Raw genomic sequence first — 18812 nt, forward strand, 5'->3', positions numbered from 1 at the left:
GCTCCCCGGACCTGAAGTGAAATTTTTCTAAGTAAATTTTCGAAAATTCGATACCAACTTTTTATGTTTTCTGGACGTTTCAGAAGATTCTCTATCGATTAGTTCGATCGAGAAATGAACTTTTCTGTGACCCGAATATGTTGGTGCGACGAAATTTTTCTAAGTAAATATAAAAATTTTATATGTGAAATTAAAAGTTTTCTCGACGTTTCAGATGATTTGCAGCCATTTATTTTTTTGAACCTGGTCCGCCGGACCGGTCCGGGTCCGGGTTTTAGTCACTCGGTCCGGGTCCGGCGGACCGGTCCGGGTCCGGGTTTTAGTCAGTACCGCAAAGTCACTCGGTCCGGGTCCGGCGGACCGGTCCGGGTCCGGGTTTTAGTCAGTACCCACAATTAATCAGACGAATTAATACACAAATAATCATAGTGGCAAAGCAGAGAGTTTTTTAGACTCTCCCTCAATTTATTTTTTTGAGTCCCATAGGTAGACCAGTAAAGTATCCTGGATACCAGCCTTATCATACATAAGAAATTGGTTTAAATCTTAGGTAAATGAGGAAGTTAAAAATTAACTGATTCTAAAAAATCTCTGGTTTGTCACTATGCACACAATAACACAATGTGCATTGTGCAATATACTTAGGCCTATACAGGTTTGATAACCTTGATTGAAGACCAGAGCATACTTTTTATTTACAATTTTCTTAGGTATTCTATAAGCCGAACAAAATTTCTTGTTGGTGCTTGAAGTTTGAAGATCAGAAAGCAAGTTACCAAATGACATTTTACTGGAATACAACGTTTGGAATATATAAAAAATTATCAATATTCATTATCAAGCAGGTGAAGAGTTATTACAAGTTTACAACCTACAATGCTTAAAATAGAAATTTGGATATGACATTGACATAAGTTCATACAAAAAGTATCGTAGGCCTACCTACATAGTGGCAAACCAGAGCTTTTCTAGAATCAGTTCATTCTTAATTTCCTCATTTACTTAAGATTTAAGCCAATTTCTTAAGTATGATAATGCTGGTATCCAGGATACTTTACTGGTCTACTTATAGGACTCAGAAATGAACTTGAGGGAGAGTCTAAAAAACTCTCTGCTTTGCCACTATGCCTACCTAGGGCTAGGTAGACAGGGTTGGTGATTTTTTTTTAATAAATAAAATCATGAATGATTTTTTTCATGATTTATTGATTTATTTGATTTTTTCAGCTTCTTTGTCTCTTTGAAAGGTTATTTTTTTATGTTGCAATTAGCCTACTAACAATAACAGTATAACAGTAGGGCCACACTCAGGATGATGTAGGGTAAACGCGGTATATTCCGACACTTTAAGGACGCATCGAGAAATGAAAAACTATAAAAAAAACCGTATGCGTTACGTAAGTTCTGTTGCCTTCACATGACTCTCAAAACACTTCACTATGCGTCAGCAACGATGAAACATCACAAAATGTTGCCATATTTATTAAAAAGCCTTTAGAATGGAAACCTACCAAATCCCTATATTCCGTCACTTTGTGTGGCAACATCCGACACGTGGTGAGTCGTATTGCGTCAGCGCTTCAAATTTAACTGATACGTATTGCCGACATCCACGTGTTCGAATTCCGTTTGCTGTGTGAGCTGTATTGGGATACAACACGGCTTTGAATTAGAACACTAACGAATATTGAACACTACTTAATTACGTTTTAATTAACAGCTATTAGGCTTTTGATTAAGCAAATTTCAATTTTTGTACAAAGCTTGGAACGATCTGTGTGTGTGTGACAGTGTGGCCCACACTCAGGATGATGTATGTTTTCGGTGAATTTTCCCGCGCATTTTCACTTTTTTTAAGCTATTGCTGTGCACAGTTGGCGCAATGTAATGAAAATTGATTCTCTTCGCGCACATGTTCGCGCAATCCCGGCCATAGTGGCAAAGCAGAGAGTTTTTTAGAAATTTAGACTCCCTCAAGTTCATTTTTGAGTCCTATTGGTAGACCAGTAAAGTATCCTGGATACCAGCATTACCATACTTAAGAAATTGGTTTAAATCTTGAGTAAATGAGGAAATTAAAAATGAAGTGATTCTAAAAAAGCCCTGGTTTGCCACTATGATCCCGGCCATCAATTCTACGTCGCGCTGCCGCGCATGAGCAGTTTGTGGAGGAACAGACATAATACTCACATTACTCAGTAAAGTATGCCTTTAATTATCGTTCAATAATATATGATTTTTCTTGATACAGAAATTTGGTGAATGAGAAATCTAGAACTTTATTTTAGAAGAAATTTTCTCCAAAGTCATATGGCAACACTGAACACCGTCTGTTTACATTTCATATGTATAATAGCCGCAGTTTACGATTACCGTACGTTCCGTATCCGACAAGGCAGACAAGCGGAAGAGTCAGAAGTAACCCGGACATGTCTTACATTTTATTATTGTCAGTTCGACTCGCGTATATTGTCGACTAAAATAGTAGAACTATTTTAGCTTTCTAAAGTACGGCGCACCGCGCAGGTCGTTAAAATGACAAAATAAATTCCCGCGCACCTGGCAGGCTGGCACATCTTCCTGACCATGGCAGTAGGGTAAATGTGGTTATATTCCGATTTCCGATGACTGACATCATGGGTAATTCCAACACTTCTCAACTTTTTCCTTTGTATTAAGCTTTGTCTTAGTTCCACACATTTGTTGATGGTTGAAATAGTGACATCATACTATTGCGTGCCATACTATTGCCAAAACACTAGGTCTGGGCCATCTGCCATCTGGCAGGAAAATGTGAGATCCAAAGAAAGACAGTGCAAGTCACCAGCGAGAACATCAAAAATCGTGTTAAAGTTGATAGTTGACCTTGCTATTCCAAATTGTGAAAAACTGTTTGTGTAGAATGAATATTATGGTTTGAGACTTTTAAATAAGTCTGTGAATATATTAGGAATCCTTTAAGGGGACTGGCTACCCTAAAATTTTCAATTTTGGCTTCTATCAATTTTTTTGAAAAATTCATAAAAGCAAAATGTTCTTATTTTTACATTTTACGTATGTATGTGAAGTTTCATGATGATCGGATAATAACTGTAGAAGTTTTTCCGGAGGGTAGCCGGTCCCCTTAAGTATACTTGTATTTGCTGATTTAAAGTGGTAAATAAATTAATAGATGATTAAGTTAAGAGACGGTTTTAGACACATAAAAACTAATTCTGACACAGCTTGGAATTGGACACACACAGCTCGTTGTGAGCTGTGTGCAAAAATGAAAATTTTCTTACTTATATGCTTAATAGCTCCTAATTAAAAGCCTAATTAAGAAGTGTTCAATATTCAATAGTGTTCTAATTCTGAGCTGTGTTGTATTCCAATACAGCTCACACAGGGATCGGAATTCGAACACAAGATGGTTGGAATTACGAATTAGTAGAGTTTGAAGCGCGGCTGGAATTAGTCTCACAAAAGGCCAAATTTAGTCGCACATAGCGTCAGAATATATGGATTTGGTAGGTTTGCATTCTAAAGGCTTTTAAATAAATATGGCAACAGTTTGTGACGTTTCATTGTTGCTGGTGCGTAGTGCGGTGTTTTGAGACTGATGTAAAGCAAACAAAACTCAAGTTGCACATACGGTGATTTTTTTGTATCCATTTATTTTTTGCTACATCCTTAATGTGTCGGAATATACCACGTTTACCCTGCCTATATAGTATATGGATCATTATGGATGGCTAAAAAGGGCACTTATTGCATTCAATAATGTCCAATAGGCCAAGGTGGTGTTTACCACTTTGGAATTTTTGGGTAAACAATTATTGATAAGTTTATTCATTAGCTTTGTAAAGTTTGTTTGTATAGAGCAAGGTAATGAGCTAAATATTGACCATTTAACTGGCTTCAATATACAAAAACACTTCAAGAATGCGGATCTTCTAAAAATTGAAGAGTCACATAACAGATAGGTAGGCTAGCTGATAGTACAGTACACAACACTATCAATAGATCTACTAGTTTTATGTCCTATAAATCTACCAGACTCTACCCTCTAAATACACTGACTAGGGTAAATGCACAATATTCTGACACTGTGACTCAACTTCTTCCTTTATATTAAGCTTGGTCTTCGTTCCACGCATGCATAGATGGTTGAAATAGTGACATAAGTCTGTGAATATATTAGGAATCCTTTCTGTATACTTGTATTTGCTGATTTTAAGTAGTAAATAAATTAATAGATGATTGATTTCAGATTGGTTTTAGACACATAAAAACTGATTCCAACATGGGGTGTTAGAATTACGACACAGGGTGTCATTTACTGTCGTATTCCAACACAGGGTGTCAGAATTCCAACACAGGGTGTTGGAATTTGAAGCACTGTCAGAATTAGTCTCATGATATGCCGCATTTATTCGGATCCAGTGCCAGAATTTAGCGATTTTGTAGATTTAAATTCTAAAGGCTTTTAAATAAATATAGCAACAGTTTGTGACGTTTCATAATTGCTGGTGCATAGTGTGGTGTTTTGAGTGATAGTGAGGTAAACCAATCAGAACTTGAGTTGCACATACGGTGATCTATTTATAGCATTTATTTCTTGCTGTCCTTAAGGTGTCATAATATGGTGTGTTTATCCTACAACCCTTGGCAAAAATGATGGTAAAAAAGTACTCTAATTTCATTTCAGATTATGGAAAATACTGGAATTTGTAAATAAATAAAAAAATGAAGTATTTTTCTGTGCTGCATGTGTTAACCATAATCACCACGGGTTGTTGTGTCACGCTATAACTTTGGGTGCAAATGATATCTGCCCTTAATTTTGTTAAGTATTTTTTAGGTGTCTTCTATTTTACATACGCTGTGATTATTTTACCATGCATTAATATAGATTGTTTCCTATAAAATGCGGTCTTCAAATGCACAATTGTGAACTCAAATCCATTTTTGAGAATTATGAGAATGAAAGGACTGAATTTTGGGCCTCAAGCAGAGCCATCTCCGTGTATGACAACTCCGACTGCTCAAACTTGTGTCTATGTTACCCATGCTGAGGAGACTGTAAGTCATTCATGTGTGCGTGTGCCTGAATTATCGCTGGTGCATGTGCAGTTTCAGCACTGGTGCACCTGCATCCTTATTGCTAGTTTCTATCAAAGTTTTTTTGTTCCCTATAGTTTTTTGATCTTATTGTCTGTGACTTTGTTGCCCGCTATTGAAAGAACTGCATGAAATGAAACGCATTAGCGGAGTGGGAAGCTCGAGTACCTCCCTGAAGTTCCAGCTAAAATATTGATCCAACACCAAAAATAGATATCAGTTGAAGAGTATCTCGACAGACAAGGCTGTGAGATTCTTGGTCATTTTTACGGCGGTTATTAGAAACTAAGGCATTTTCCCGCTAACCCTACGCAATTAGCATTAAGCTGTTTGTACAGTCTCTTGTTTCCTGCATTCTGATTGGTTCTCCAATCATGTGACCATCAGTCATGCTATTGGAGAACAAATCATGTGATTGGAGAACCAATCACTTTAGCTTGGTCACCAAGCTCAGTTGCATTTGAAACTTTTTGTTGTGCAGTGGCAGCCTTTCAGGAAACACAGTGAAGTGAAAAGCAAACTGCACTTACGCATTTCCAATTTGTGGTCCGCTGACAGCAATGCAACTGCAGTTTCTTGCGCCAAAAGTGTATTGGACTAATCCATTGCCAAAGTCAGCACGCATCAGCACTGCAGTGTCTACTGCCACTGTGAATGTAGAGACAGAGAGCAGGCCTGTATCCACTGCCAAAGCCAACCCCAATGCCAAACTAACCAGCTTTGTAACAAAAGATGTTCTGACGTCTGAAATTTGGTGGGCATTGAAAATGGTGACATCTCACTTTTCTTTTAAAAACAACATTGGACTATGTTATTTATTCCGCCACATGTTTCCTGACAGTTCAATAGCTAGCAAGTTTTCACTCAGCAAAACCAAGGCAAGATATACCACTTTTGGCCTTATATCTTGCTTTTTGGATATGCTGAAGATGCTCATGCTTCTGTCTCATGGCCAAACCGCGGTTGAATGAGGGTTTTTGTTCAACAATAAAATCATGACGCACAACATGAAAGAACAAACATTGGTTGCCCTGTGTGCTGTGGTTGATCATGTTGCACTTGTTGGTGGCCTGGACAAGATGACCATCACCAAGAAGATGCTGCTTGCAGCTGGCAGTGCCAAAACATCCTGCAACAATTATGTGGCAGAATAGAAAGAGCAGAATGCAAAGGCCCAGAAAACCCAGAAGAGGAAGGCTCTGTTGGATGAGCTAGAACTGAAGAAGAAAAGGCATACAGAGGAGGGCATCAAGGCACTTGAGCAAGCAGCAGATGAATATGCAGAAGCACTGGCGAGAAAGGGGGATTTAAAAATCATTGCAAGGTTCAACGCCACAAGACGATCTTTGAAAATGAAGCAAAAGGAGCTAGACACTCTTTAACTGAACATTATATAAAAAGTTGATGAAATAGCTGCCAGTTGAATGTTAGGGTAGTGGTGTTGAATCGTGTTTTTAACTGTATTGACATTATCATGTGCAATATTGTGTGCATTACTCAATATTTGTTGTGATTTGAGTTTGACACTATTGAATTCATAATAATAAAAGTGTGGTCTTGGATTTCCTGATTTGTGTTCTTTTTGATCCTGTGTCTGCCCACTCTATGCCTTTACACATTTGCTAGTTATCAACTTTAGGAGATGATAGAATATGCACGGTCACTCTTTCAGTCACACTAAACCTGTTGTATACGAGTCCTGAAAAATTATACTGATGAATGATGATCATGGAGAGTCCTGGAAAAGTCCTGGAATTTTTATTCTCAATATTGGTACGCACCCTGTATTTTGTTGCACCACCTCTGGCTTTTATAACAGCTTGCGGTCTCTGAGGCATGGACTTAGTGAGTGACAAACAGTACTCTTCATCAATCTGCCTCCAACTTTCTCTGATTGCTGTTGCCAGATCAGCTTTGCAGTTTGGAGCCTTGTCATGGACCATTTTCTTCAACTTCCACCAAAGATTTTCAATTAGTTAGATACTTAGATTAGGATCTGGACTATTTGCAGGTCATGACATTGTCCTTATGTGTCTTTTTTCAAGGAATGTTTTCACAGTTTTTTCTCAAAGGCAAGATGCATTATCATCTTGAAAAATGATTTCATCATCCCCAAACATCTTTTCAATTGATGGGATAAGAAAAGTGTCCAAAACTTGTGCATTTATTGAAGACGTAATGACATAATGACAGCCATCTCCCCAGTGCCTTTACCTGAGATGCAGCCCCATATCATCAATGACTGGAAATTTGCATGTTCTCTTCAGGCAGTCATCTTTATAAATCTCACTGGAACAGCACCAAACAAAAGTCCCAGCATCATCACCTTGCCCAATGCAGATTCGAGATTCATCACTAAATATGACTTTCATCCAGTCATCCACAGTCCATGATTGCTTTTCCTTAGCCCATTGTAACCTTGATTTTTTCTGTTTTGGTGTTAATGATGGCTTTCATTTAGCTTTTCTGTATGTAAATCCCATTTCCTTTAGGCGGTTTCTTACAGTTCGGTCACAGACGTTAACTCCAGTTTCCTCCAATTCGTTCCTCATTTGTTTTGTTGTGCATTTTTGGTTTTTGAGACAAATTGCTTTAAGTTTTCTGTCTTGACGCTTTGATGTCTTCCTTGGTCTACCAGTATGTTTGCCTTTAACAACCTTCCCATGTTGTTTGTATTTGGTCCAGATTTTAAACACAGCTGACTGTGAACAACCAAACTCTTTTGCAACATTGCGTGATGATTTACCCTCTTTTAAGAGTTTGATAATCCTCTCCTTTGTTTCAATTGACATCTCTCGTTTTGGAGCCATGATTCATGTCAGTCCACTTGGTGCAGCAGCTCTCCAAGGTGTGATCACTCCTTTGTAGATGCAGACTAACGAGCAGATCTAATTTAATGCAGGTGTTAGTTTTTGGGATGAAAATTTGCAGGGTGATTCCATAATTTTTTCCCCAGAATTGAGTGATTTCATCTTTTTAGCGCATTTTCTCATTTATGGAAGAAACTGCTATTGTGCTCAACATGTCCGTCTATCTGTCTGTCTGTCCGTCTGTCCGTGAGTCACGTTTCAGTCAATGAGAAAATGCGCTCTCTGTCACTCACTGCAGTGAGTATTGAGTTATAGTTTGTTTTCCCTCTGCTTGGTCTAAAAAAGTAATCATTACTGAATGCCACAATTTTTTTTCTTGATTTCTTATAGTGTTTCTTAAAGCCAGAAAGTTGTCATTCGAAATGACTATAGTTTTGTGTCATGTCTGTGATCTGCTTTTTTTTCTGCAAAATTAAATAACTGAATGAACATCCCCCGAGGCCAGTGATTCCATAATTTTTGCCAGGGGTTGTAGTTGTGACTGAGTGACTGTCTGCACTGTTCCAATTTAATTCAGACCAATAAACCAATACTAAACATAAACTGGATGATAACCAAACAAACCTTGAATGACTTGAAACGAGACTTATGAGAAAAGCTAATGCTGTTTGAAATGAACATGTTCACAATTCAAACATTTTATTTACATTCACCGCATTTAATAATTTTATATATAGTTATATGTATAATTGTAATTGTTTTGTTTCTAATTTTAAATTCACATATTTAAAGATTGAAATTTAATATTCTGATTAGAATACTCATATTAGGGTGGAAAATCTCTAATTGCGTAAAAGGTCAACACAATCTCAACCTCTCAATATACAGGGTGGGGCAGAACCGATTGAGCAGTTTTGAGGCAAAATAAAAGTAATGGAGGTACATAAAGAAGAAAGTTTATTTTCCTCAAGGTTAGCATTGCATACCATTTAGAATACTTATGTTCTGAAAACAATATCTGGAAGATGGTGGCCGTTAGCTGCAAGACACTGTTGGAGTCGTTCTCAGAGGAGGGAGTAACCTTGACAGTGAATTCTGAATGCTATGCTGCAATGTTGCAAATTTTTTTGCAGCCTAGGATGGAAAACATTGTTGAAAATGAAGCATTGGGAGACGTGTGGTTCCAGCAGGATAGGGCTACAGCTTACACAGCCCGAATGTCACTCAATGTTTTGAAATGCATGTTCCCGGACGTTTGACGTCTCTTAGGGGTGATTTACAGTGGCCTGCAAGATCACCTGATTTGAGCATTTGCAATTTCTTTCTTTGGAGACATCAAAAAGAGAGGGTGTTCAAAAGTCACCCTCACACCCTACCACAGCTAAGGGAACAAATTATTGCAGAGGTTATGGCCATACCTCGCCATATGTTTGAACGTGCTGTAGGAAACTCCTGAGAATGACTCCAACAGTGTGATGCAGCTAATGGCCATCTTCTTCCTGATATTATTTGTCCAAGTTTATAATTCTGTCAAAGGTTGACAGTCATAACCTTGAAAGGATCTGTCTGATCTAGTAAATCAATTAGTTAAAACCTGAGGGGTTTTGATTCATTAGTAATTTGTCCAAATAACATATTAAATATTCATTGGCCAGGGAAGGATAATAACAAGACATGTATCTAAGCGTAAGTATTGAAGATAGGTTCACGGGACACACTAGATAGAAGTTACAGGATCAAGGCACAGTATGTGCAGTAATTTTGGAGATGGAGTATAACGACACTGCGTGTTGATTGCGAGTGCCGGAGTCTAAGACGACGTGAGCTCGTCTAGAGTTTGCAGGCTCTTCGATAACTGCCTAGTGCCTAACACTGACTGGCAGTACACTCTCCGAGCTTATATTTGCAGTGACCCGTGAGTCGTGACGTCACAGAAGGTGACGTAATAGTCACTAATGACATCATGACCTGACATATTTTCAAAACATAAGTACTGTCAAATGGGGTAAAAAGGGACGGTTTTGAGCATTTTGTCAATAAAAATTTCATAAATGAGTTTGGGCTCATTTTAAAGGTCTTTGTTAGAGCTATCATATGGCATCTCCAAAAAAATTCCAAATGCTATTTGTAAGGTGCTAGAAGCAATATAAAAGGCTCCTGAATTAATCTTGAAATGGGGGGTAATTAAGGACACTTGAGATAAAACTCAATTTTAAAATGTTTAAGCATGCAGAGTGTACTCATGTATTACTAACAGTGCTCTGAAGTCCTCCTCTTTCATTGTAGATGATGTAAATGTAGAATAAATGACATTTTCTGTGATTTTTACTTGTTTTTCCTTTATTGATGTTATGTTCACTTGAACGTGTTTAAAATGTAAACTCTGAATGTATTTTGCCGCGGCAAACCATTGGCATTGGGCAAGGCAGCAGCCGCTGCCGAGTGCTGGCTCACTGGCCTTAGTGTTGCCGCGCACTCATAGCGCATGGTTCTCCCATTACGTGCTCCTGTATTTCGCTTGTCTTTGATTATTGTCATGAATTGTGTCATTAGGAGAGCAATCAGTTTCGAGTGAATGCACAAATGTGACGATGCTGTAGCACAACTTGTTGGCAATCAATTTAAAGATGTGTTGAATGAGAGACTCGTTCTGCCGCCTGTGTTGGACTGCCTTCTTGGTGAATTTGTCTGAAGTCGAATGGAAAATATAATTGTATTGTTCTAAATATCGTATTGCCTGCAAATGACGAGAGCTCGTGTTGTTTGTTTGAATAAATAATGTGATGGAAGTTTGCTCGAGAAGCGGTCGTTAAATATATTTGTGTGGGATCCCTTTTCCCCGCCAAAGACAGGCAACCAACGCCCGAGATTCAAAATCCATGCCCGCCTAGCGTCCTGTGATTGGTCGTTGGTGTATGATTCGATGAGAATGTCGTGCCTGCCATGAATGTTCTAGAAAGCCCGTGAATGTACGCCTGAATAGGAAACCGATTCGAGCGAATGTTTCAACCGTGTCTGCCCTAATTTATTAGCGCTGCAACATAATTCGTTAATTTTCACTGTTCCCTTTACCATGTTTTACTGGTGTCGTAAAGTAACTTACTAAAGTAACTAGTCGAGTATCATGTTGTTTTAGAAGAGTTTCATTGAGCGCATCTTAATGTGTCGTCAAGAAAACGATTTCATTGTCGCAGAATACACAAATACTTCAACTGCTGTATCGCAGTATCCGCCTAATCACGGGTACGAGGACAGTAATTAAGGATCAATAAGACGATCTTCACTTGATTCTTTACTATCCAGCTATCCTCTTGCCATGATGAAATCCTGCACATTAGAATTTCTATAAGAAATATTGAATAAATTTTTTAATTTTAAAAGCGTCTAAATGAGCGAAGTGTAAGTAATAAATTACATGAAACATAATATTCGGAATGTACTACAGCATGAAATAACGATAAATCGAAACTACTTCAATGTTAAACGAGCTCGTAGGATGAGCATTTCACGATCCGCTACTTTAATTCTAGGATTTATTAACTGATCTTAACTGAGTCGAGTGATTTTACTATAACAAAAAAGATTGTAAAAAAACGTACCTGAAACAGGAAGGAATATTTTAGTGACAACCATCATATTTTTTGGAGAAATAAATCATAGTTTAGGTTAATATCAGTTAATAAATCCTAGATTATCAGTTAATAATTCGGCCAAAATCACGTGTTGCATTTTCTGGGCATACGGGTACAAGACGATAATAATTCATTCCTCGCTAAAGTTTATTGGAAACCTACAGACGTCGGAAAGGTCCTGAACCAAGAAAGTGACTGTCCCCAGCGCTACAAAATCAGCACCATATGTACCCTCATACATAGAGCGTTCAAAACCTGTACATCTGCTCGTGACTCAAAAACTGAACTCTGGACCTGCAAACATTTTTTTCAATGGCGGTAATGCAAACAAAACTACTGACAAAGAAATTTCAAATATCAGAGCATGTCAAAACCGAACAGATGAATCCACATCAAGAGGTTGCATCACCAGAATTTACTATCAAAATCAAATGAACTTGCAGCAGTCACATAGGACTGACAAAGGAGTCCTCAATTCAATTGTGCAAAATAACAGCTGCACAACAGTAACTGACTGAATACAACTTTTGATTTACTACAGAAACAAGAAGATCAAGAATTAAATCATGAAAAACAATCCATGTAAAAAGTCTAGACTTGCTGCAAGAAACCAATGTCATTTTCAAATTTTCCTGCATGATGGAAAGTTGTAAAATTCTCCAAACTGTAAATTGCATTGATTTGACCAGCACGACATGAGCCGCAGACTCACGTGCCATCTGCAAGCTGGAGGACCAAAGAATCATATACGGGAGGCCCACAACGAGACCATGAGCCGCAGACTCACGTGCCATCTGCAAGCTAGAGGACCAAAGAATCATATGCGGGAGGCCCACAACGAGACCATCACCCGTGCCATGTTGAAGGCCTGCACCAGCATTGTCATGCGGTGCCCTGACGCAACAAGACTGTCGATAGTAGAGGATGAGGCTGCTGCTATCAATTCACAAACCACCGGATTGGTCAGGAGGTTGAAATTATTCTTGGATTGATTTAATTTTTGATTTTAAACTGTATCTACGATACTTTAAAATATGTCATATCCAAATTTCAATTTTAAGCATTGTAATAATTCTTCACCTGCTTGATAATGAATATTGATATATTCAAAACATCATATTCCAGTAAAATGTCATTTGGTAATCTGCTTTTTTATCTCCTAGCACCAGCAAGAAATTTCATTCAGCTTATGGAAAAAAATAGGAAAATTGTTAATTAAAAGGATGCTCTAGTCTTCAATCAAACCTGTATGAATGAAGAACTTTTGCCTAACTACACTAATGTGCAATATAGTGCATGCCTTGAAGTCTGTGACATCACTGCACTTGTCTCGGAACGTTCTAGGACGTTTAAATGTTAATGGCAGTGTTACCACCATCAAGTGATGAATGTAAATTCATAAATCAGCAGGTTACCATAAAGTTGCCCTAGATTGACAGTAAAAGCAATTTTAGAATCCTGTTCCTTATTAGGGTAATATGGAACAGCAACCCCCTACCCTTTTTTTAAACTAAATTGTTGGCTAAGTTTTAATTGATACTAGGTAGTTCTTTGTTTTGTTTAAAGTTAGAACTAATGAGGAATGTATGATGTGAATTAAACACCTATATAGATCTCCAATTTTTAATGAAACACTATTTTGTAAGAAGTGTCGAAATTGGCCCATTGCCATGGGCTTGGGGCAGAGTGCCCATACCTGGTCCCTTTACCACAATTGCAAATTTTTTGCTTACAAATTATAAAACAACACTTTACAGTTCATAATAAGAAAATTGTAATAACAAATATTACATTTATTCATTTATTGACAACTTAAAACATCATATCCTTGACTTGAAAAAAATATATTCTTGGCTTAAAAAATTTATCACCGACATGAAAAAAATATTTCCTTGACAAAAAATGTATATCCTTGACTTGAAAAATATATCCTTGCCATAAAAAATTCATCCTTGACATGAAAAAATGTATCCTTGACTAGAAAAAATATGCTTACTTACTCAGAAATAAACTTCGTTCCAGTTTCGTTCATATCCAGATATTATGGGCAGGGAATTCGTACTTAATCGAGATTTCAGCCAACACCACAGAAACTCATCCACTTTTGGCTCATTGGTTTTGGCTGAAATCAGCTTTTGGCAAGGCTTGATTTGGGGTCAATAACTCAATATGGGGTCATAAATATGCATAACTAGAAACTAGAACCTGCTGCCTTGAGGTGGAAAATCATAAAATCATACAATATGAAATGTAATTTGTAATTGAAAAAGCTAGTCATAGTTTTGAGAAGGTCATTGAGACAAATCTAATGATGTATAACACAAGACTTCAATGAGGGTTATTGAGCCCACCATGGGCGCTTTGCCTTGTGACACGCATGGGCCCGTTGCCCACTAGGTATCATCTCAATTTATATTGTATCAACATTTTATTTTAAAATCTAATAGTCTAAACTTGAACTCAAAATTATCCTTATAAATAATATTTTCAAAATATAATTCACATTAATTTCAAAAGCTTCATTTACAGTAATCAAAAACAGTTTTATTTAGCAGCAAAAAAATTTTTATCATGCCTGAAACAGTTATTTGAGAGTAACTTAACAACGCAAACTCTTAGCAAAATATAGAGCCACACACTTTAGCCCAGTGAAACTGTCGATGGGCAGTAGAGAACACTGACCAATATCTGCCATACTTAATAGCAGGAAACCCGCTATGGGGCCATGACCTGCAGTGGTCCCTTTGCCCCATGTTACCCTAAAGCTTACATATGCTCATTGAAGAAAGGCATGTTCAAACTCACAGTTCATCTATAGAACATAGAACTTGAATTTTACTCTATTTTGAAAATATTGGAAAAATATTTGATGCCTTTCAAATTACTTTATATATATAAATTTTAATATTTAATTGCAAATTCAATGTTCTGCAAAGCTTTCCTTTCTCCCACTATAGATAAATGTTCAGGTACAGGTAATATCCCTACACAATAAGTATCCTGGATACTTGCCTGAGCAGCTCCAAAAGAAACTTCCACAAATAATTATAAGATATATGTTATTTCTTCCATCTATCAAACCTGGAAAACGAAATCATATCCATATTAAATCTCAGGCTACTCCCCATTTTTTCTTCCGTTGATTTCATGACGATATGAATTAATTGATCATGCATGATGTACCCAGAAATTAATTTCGGATGATATCGTCCTGGCAGATACACTCCTGAAACCACACATGCGTATCAATTTAGTACTAAATTGTCGGTATACTGACATCATAGCGCAACATATCTTGTCAGTGATGAATCAGTACCCCAATATCCTGAAAACATTGCAATATTAATTGTTAATACATTTTATTGTGTTTAATCTATAGAAACTAATTTTTATGGTACCCAAATGTCAATGTAACATTTTTTGCACTTCTGTATATACAGCAATCCCTTGATTAGCACGGTTTTGAATACCGCGGTTTTGATTAATGCGGGAAAAAAATTTGCGACCAACCCTTAATCTACGCGGTGCCAGTTTTGATTAGCGCGACTTTTTTTCACAACGCATCATTTTCCCGCCTCTAGCCAGAGGTGTTACGTTCGTAAAAAAAGTGTTACTTTTTGCTTATTAGATCTTATGTTGTTACTTTTGTTATGACTTTTGGAAAAATTTGCCAAATGTTGTTACTTTATGAATTTCAGCCAATAATTCTTTAAATAAGGTCCCGTTCCGTAGGCACTCGTGCTGACTACAGAGTCGGTTTAACCGCGCCTTCTTGCAATTGACCACAAACATGCTTACGAAGAAGATGAAAAGGAGACAGAAGAAAAAGAAACGACTCCTAAAGAAATTTCTAGTAAAAAACTTGCAGAATTACTCACTGCAATTAAAAAAACTAGCAGAATTACTCACTGCAATTAAAAAAACTAAAGAAATCATAAGAGAAGTAGACCCAAATGAAGAAAGAAGCATGAATGTTTGCTGTGGCCTGGATAGGCAAGTGAATTGCTATCACACAATTATGCAGGAGAGAAAGAAATCTACTGTGCAATTGAAATTGGATTCGTTTTTCAGGAAAAAATAAATGTTAATTCATTCACATTTCTTTTATTTATTTCCCCTATTATTTCGAAAAAATATGATGAATTTTAGTGGAAAAAAAATTATTATGTAACTTTGCTATTTTTGAGGATTCATTATAATTATTCCCATATATTCTGAAGTTTGATTAGTGCAGTTTTGCTTAACACGGTAAAACTCGGGGATTTATTAACCACGTTAATCAAGAGATTGCTGTATGGTATATATTTTCATTGGATGGGTGGTGGACTGGATCATGGTGACGATCTGAGCGATGAGGTAAATATATGATAATGGATACCAGTATTATAAATATTTATTTATGGCTGTTGTAATGTCTATTTATGACTCATGAATACCATTATCTTGTTTTCAGATTGCAAGAAAATAATAAGGATATATATACATCTGTTGTTGTTCACCCTTCCCGTCCCGCAACAAATGCGGGACGGGGCCTACCCCCATTCCTGTGGCCAGCCCAACCTCTCTCCCCAGCGCACCAACAGCCCTGCCACCTTGATGGGAGAGCTCCACAAAACCAGGAGCAACAAGGGCAGGACCAGCTCCAAGCAGCCGAACAGGTGGTTGGTGTTGTTTTCATGTTTGTGAGAGTGGACAAAGGAGGGATGGATGTGTGACTGGATCTATCTTGTGTAGGTATTGGTGTAGTAGGGGGGACTTGTTTGTACAGTGTTGTGCTAGTGCTTGGCATGTGTGTCTGGGTAATTGGGTTTCTGAAGAGTCTATGGCTGGTGCTTGTGCAGAAAGTACAGCATTGTTTGGTAGATTGTCTATGTAGTTGGTTGTGACTTGTGATTGTAGTGTGTATTTGTTTCTTGCGTCTGTTAAGTGTTTCTGTTGTGGCTTGATCTGGTTCTATGGGTATGTTAGTGGTGTAGTTTCTGTTTGTGAAAACGGTTTGTTTCATTAGTCTGGGTGGGTTGTAAGGTTGAGTATGGGTATGAAGTGGGTGGGTTGGTGCTTGAGCTTTTAGTCTTAGTTGGGATGCATGGAGTCTGAGGTGTTGGTCTATTGGCTGCGTTTATGTTTCTGTGAGTAGGTGGCTTTGGTTAGTGTCAGCTGTACAACCTGTTGCTATGCGGAGTGCTGTGTTTTGGATTGTTTGAAGTTTATTTGTGTGAGTTTTTGCTAGGCTGGGGGACCAGATGGTGCTGTTGTATTCTATTATAGGTTGTGTTATAGTTTTGTAGGTTGTGAGTAGGACTTCTTTTTTTCCCCAGTTTATTGGTGTGAGAGATTTTAAATTTTTTATTGTTTTAGTTGCTTTGTCATGTGTGTTATGGATGTGGGTATTGAAGTTTAGTTTGGGTCGAATGTGATTCGTAGTATTTTTGGGTGTGTGATGGTGGGAACTGTGGTATTGTCTATGGTAAGGTTTAGTGTTTTCCTGTATTCAGCAGGGTCAGGCGTGAAAAGTGTGGCTGTACTTTGGGATGTATTTAGTTGGAGGTTGTTTCTGATGTTGTTGTTGTTAATTGCCCGGGACCGCTGCTCGGCGGCGCCCACAAAGAGGCGGCGGCTCTGGGGCAGGAGAGGGGAGCGGAGGTTCCGCTCTAAGGATGTCGGCTAAGGATGGGAGCAAGGAGAGGAAAGCCACAGTTGGTCCAGGGTTAGACCAGAGGTCCAGTGGGGTCAGCAAGGTGGGATGCGAAGGGCAGCTGAAGAGGTGATGGGTGGTGAGGTCTATTGCGCCGCACTCAGGGCAAAGTGGGCTGTTGGCTGCACCAATGCGGGCAAGATATGAATTGAGCCGCGATGAGTAGCCAGAGTGGAGCTGGGAAAGGGCGCTTCTGGCCGCCCTGGGGAGGGATAGCTTGCTGGATGAGACAGTGGGGGCAGGGGTCAGCAACACCTTGTTGGGAGCTGCTGAGGCCAGGTAGGATGAGACAGCGGAGCTGTGCAGGGTGCTGAGGGCAGCGGAGTAGGTGTTGGGGGGAGGGATCCCTCTTCCAGCAGGTGAGAGACAGAAGGGAGGAAGTGGGACTGAAGCGTGTGCTTCATGGAATGGGGCCCTGATGTCTGGGTGACAATAGGGTAACTGGGATGGTGTGGTCAAAGGGCACTGGCAAGGAACTGTGAGCAGAGTAGAGAGAGGTTTTCGGCCATGGGTAAGACCTCAGCTTTGCTGTGCAGGTGGGAAGTGGAGGCCATTAGAAGAGATCCTGTGGCTATGTGGAGGGCAGAGTTTTGAATGGTTTGCAGCTTGGAGATTGCCAAAGGAGAGGCGTTAGGGAACCACACTGGGGCAGTGTAAGTGATGAGGGACTTTATAAGAGCCTTGAAAGTCACCAGGTGGGTTTCCTTCTGCTGTCCCCAGCTGGTTCCGGCGAGGGATTTGAGGATGTTGAGGCGCGGGCGGGCTCTCCGGCATATTTCAGCAATGTGGGGCGAGAAGGTGAAGTGGGGGTCAAAAGTGACCCCAAGGATCTTTGGGGTTCGACAAAGTGGGAAGTCGGACCCCTCCCAGTTGACATGAGGGTCTGTTTGTGATTGATGGGTGTCAGAGGTGAAGAGGGTAGTGTGGGATTTGGGGATAGACACCGATAACCCCTTCCGACAAGCCCATGCAGCCACATCGGAGGAGTGGGAGGAGAGGACTGCAGATGCGTCAGCGATCTGGACGGCCCCCCGCAGCGGCTGTGAAATTGTCTGCATAGGAGGTGATTAGAGGGGCGGACTGGGGGAAGTCTGAGACATAGGAGTTGAAGAGGACGGGCGAGATGACAGAGCCTTATTGAACTCCAGCGAGGTCCGGAGGTGGGGAGGAGATGCAGCTGTTGTAGGAGCACCTGGCTGACCTGCCTCTGATGTAGCAGATTAGCCAGCGGGTGATGTTGGCATGGAGGGGAGTGGAGGCGATGTGAGAGATGAGCTGGGCATGAGGCATGGGTGTCAAAAGCCTTGCTGAAGTCAATGGCCATTGCTATTGTCTTGGTTGGTGGGCAAGGCTGGTTGAAGCCTGTAGCTATGGCCTGGGTTAGAGGAAGTAGGGCAGATGTTGTGGAGTGAAGGGAGCGGAAACCGTGCTGGGAGTCCGCCAGTGGAAGTGCAGCATTGAGGGAGAGGAGGAGTAGACGCTCCATAACCTTTACAGTTGGGCACAGGAGGGAAATGGGACGGTATGAGGAGCTTATGGAAGGAGGTTTGCCCGGCTTTGGGATGGCAATGA

The 18812-nt window shown here is 39.4% G+C and overlaps 1 protein-coding gene across 1 annotated transcript in view; it reads left to right on the plus strand.

Annotated features, from left to right (window-relative positions):
- Window positions 1-18812, plus strand: part of LOC108673778 — a 29629-nt gene that overhangs the window by 865 nt on the left and 9952 nt on the right. Inside the window, exon 2 of the mRNA XM_047880139.1 lies at window positions 15999-16206. Coding sequence (XP_047736095.1) covers window positions 15999-16206 — 208 coding nt within the window. The remainder of the gene's footprint in view (window positions 1-15998; window positions 16207-18812) is intronic.

Source organism: Hyalella azteca, unplaced genomic scaffold (genome assembly GCF_000764305.2).
Source record: "Hyalella azteca isolate HAZT.00-mixed unplaced genomic scaffold, Hazt_2.0.2 contig4675, whole genome shotgun sequence".
Classification (NCBI taxonomy): Eukaryota; Metazoa; Arthropoda; class Malacostraca; order Amphipoda; family Hyalellidae; genus Hyalella; species Hyalella azteca.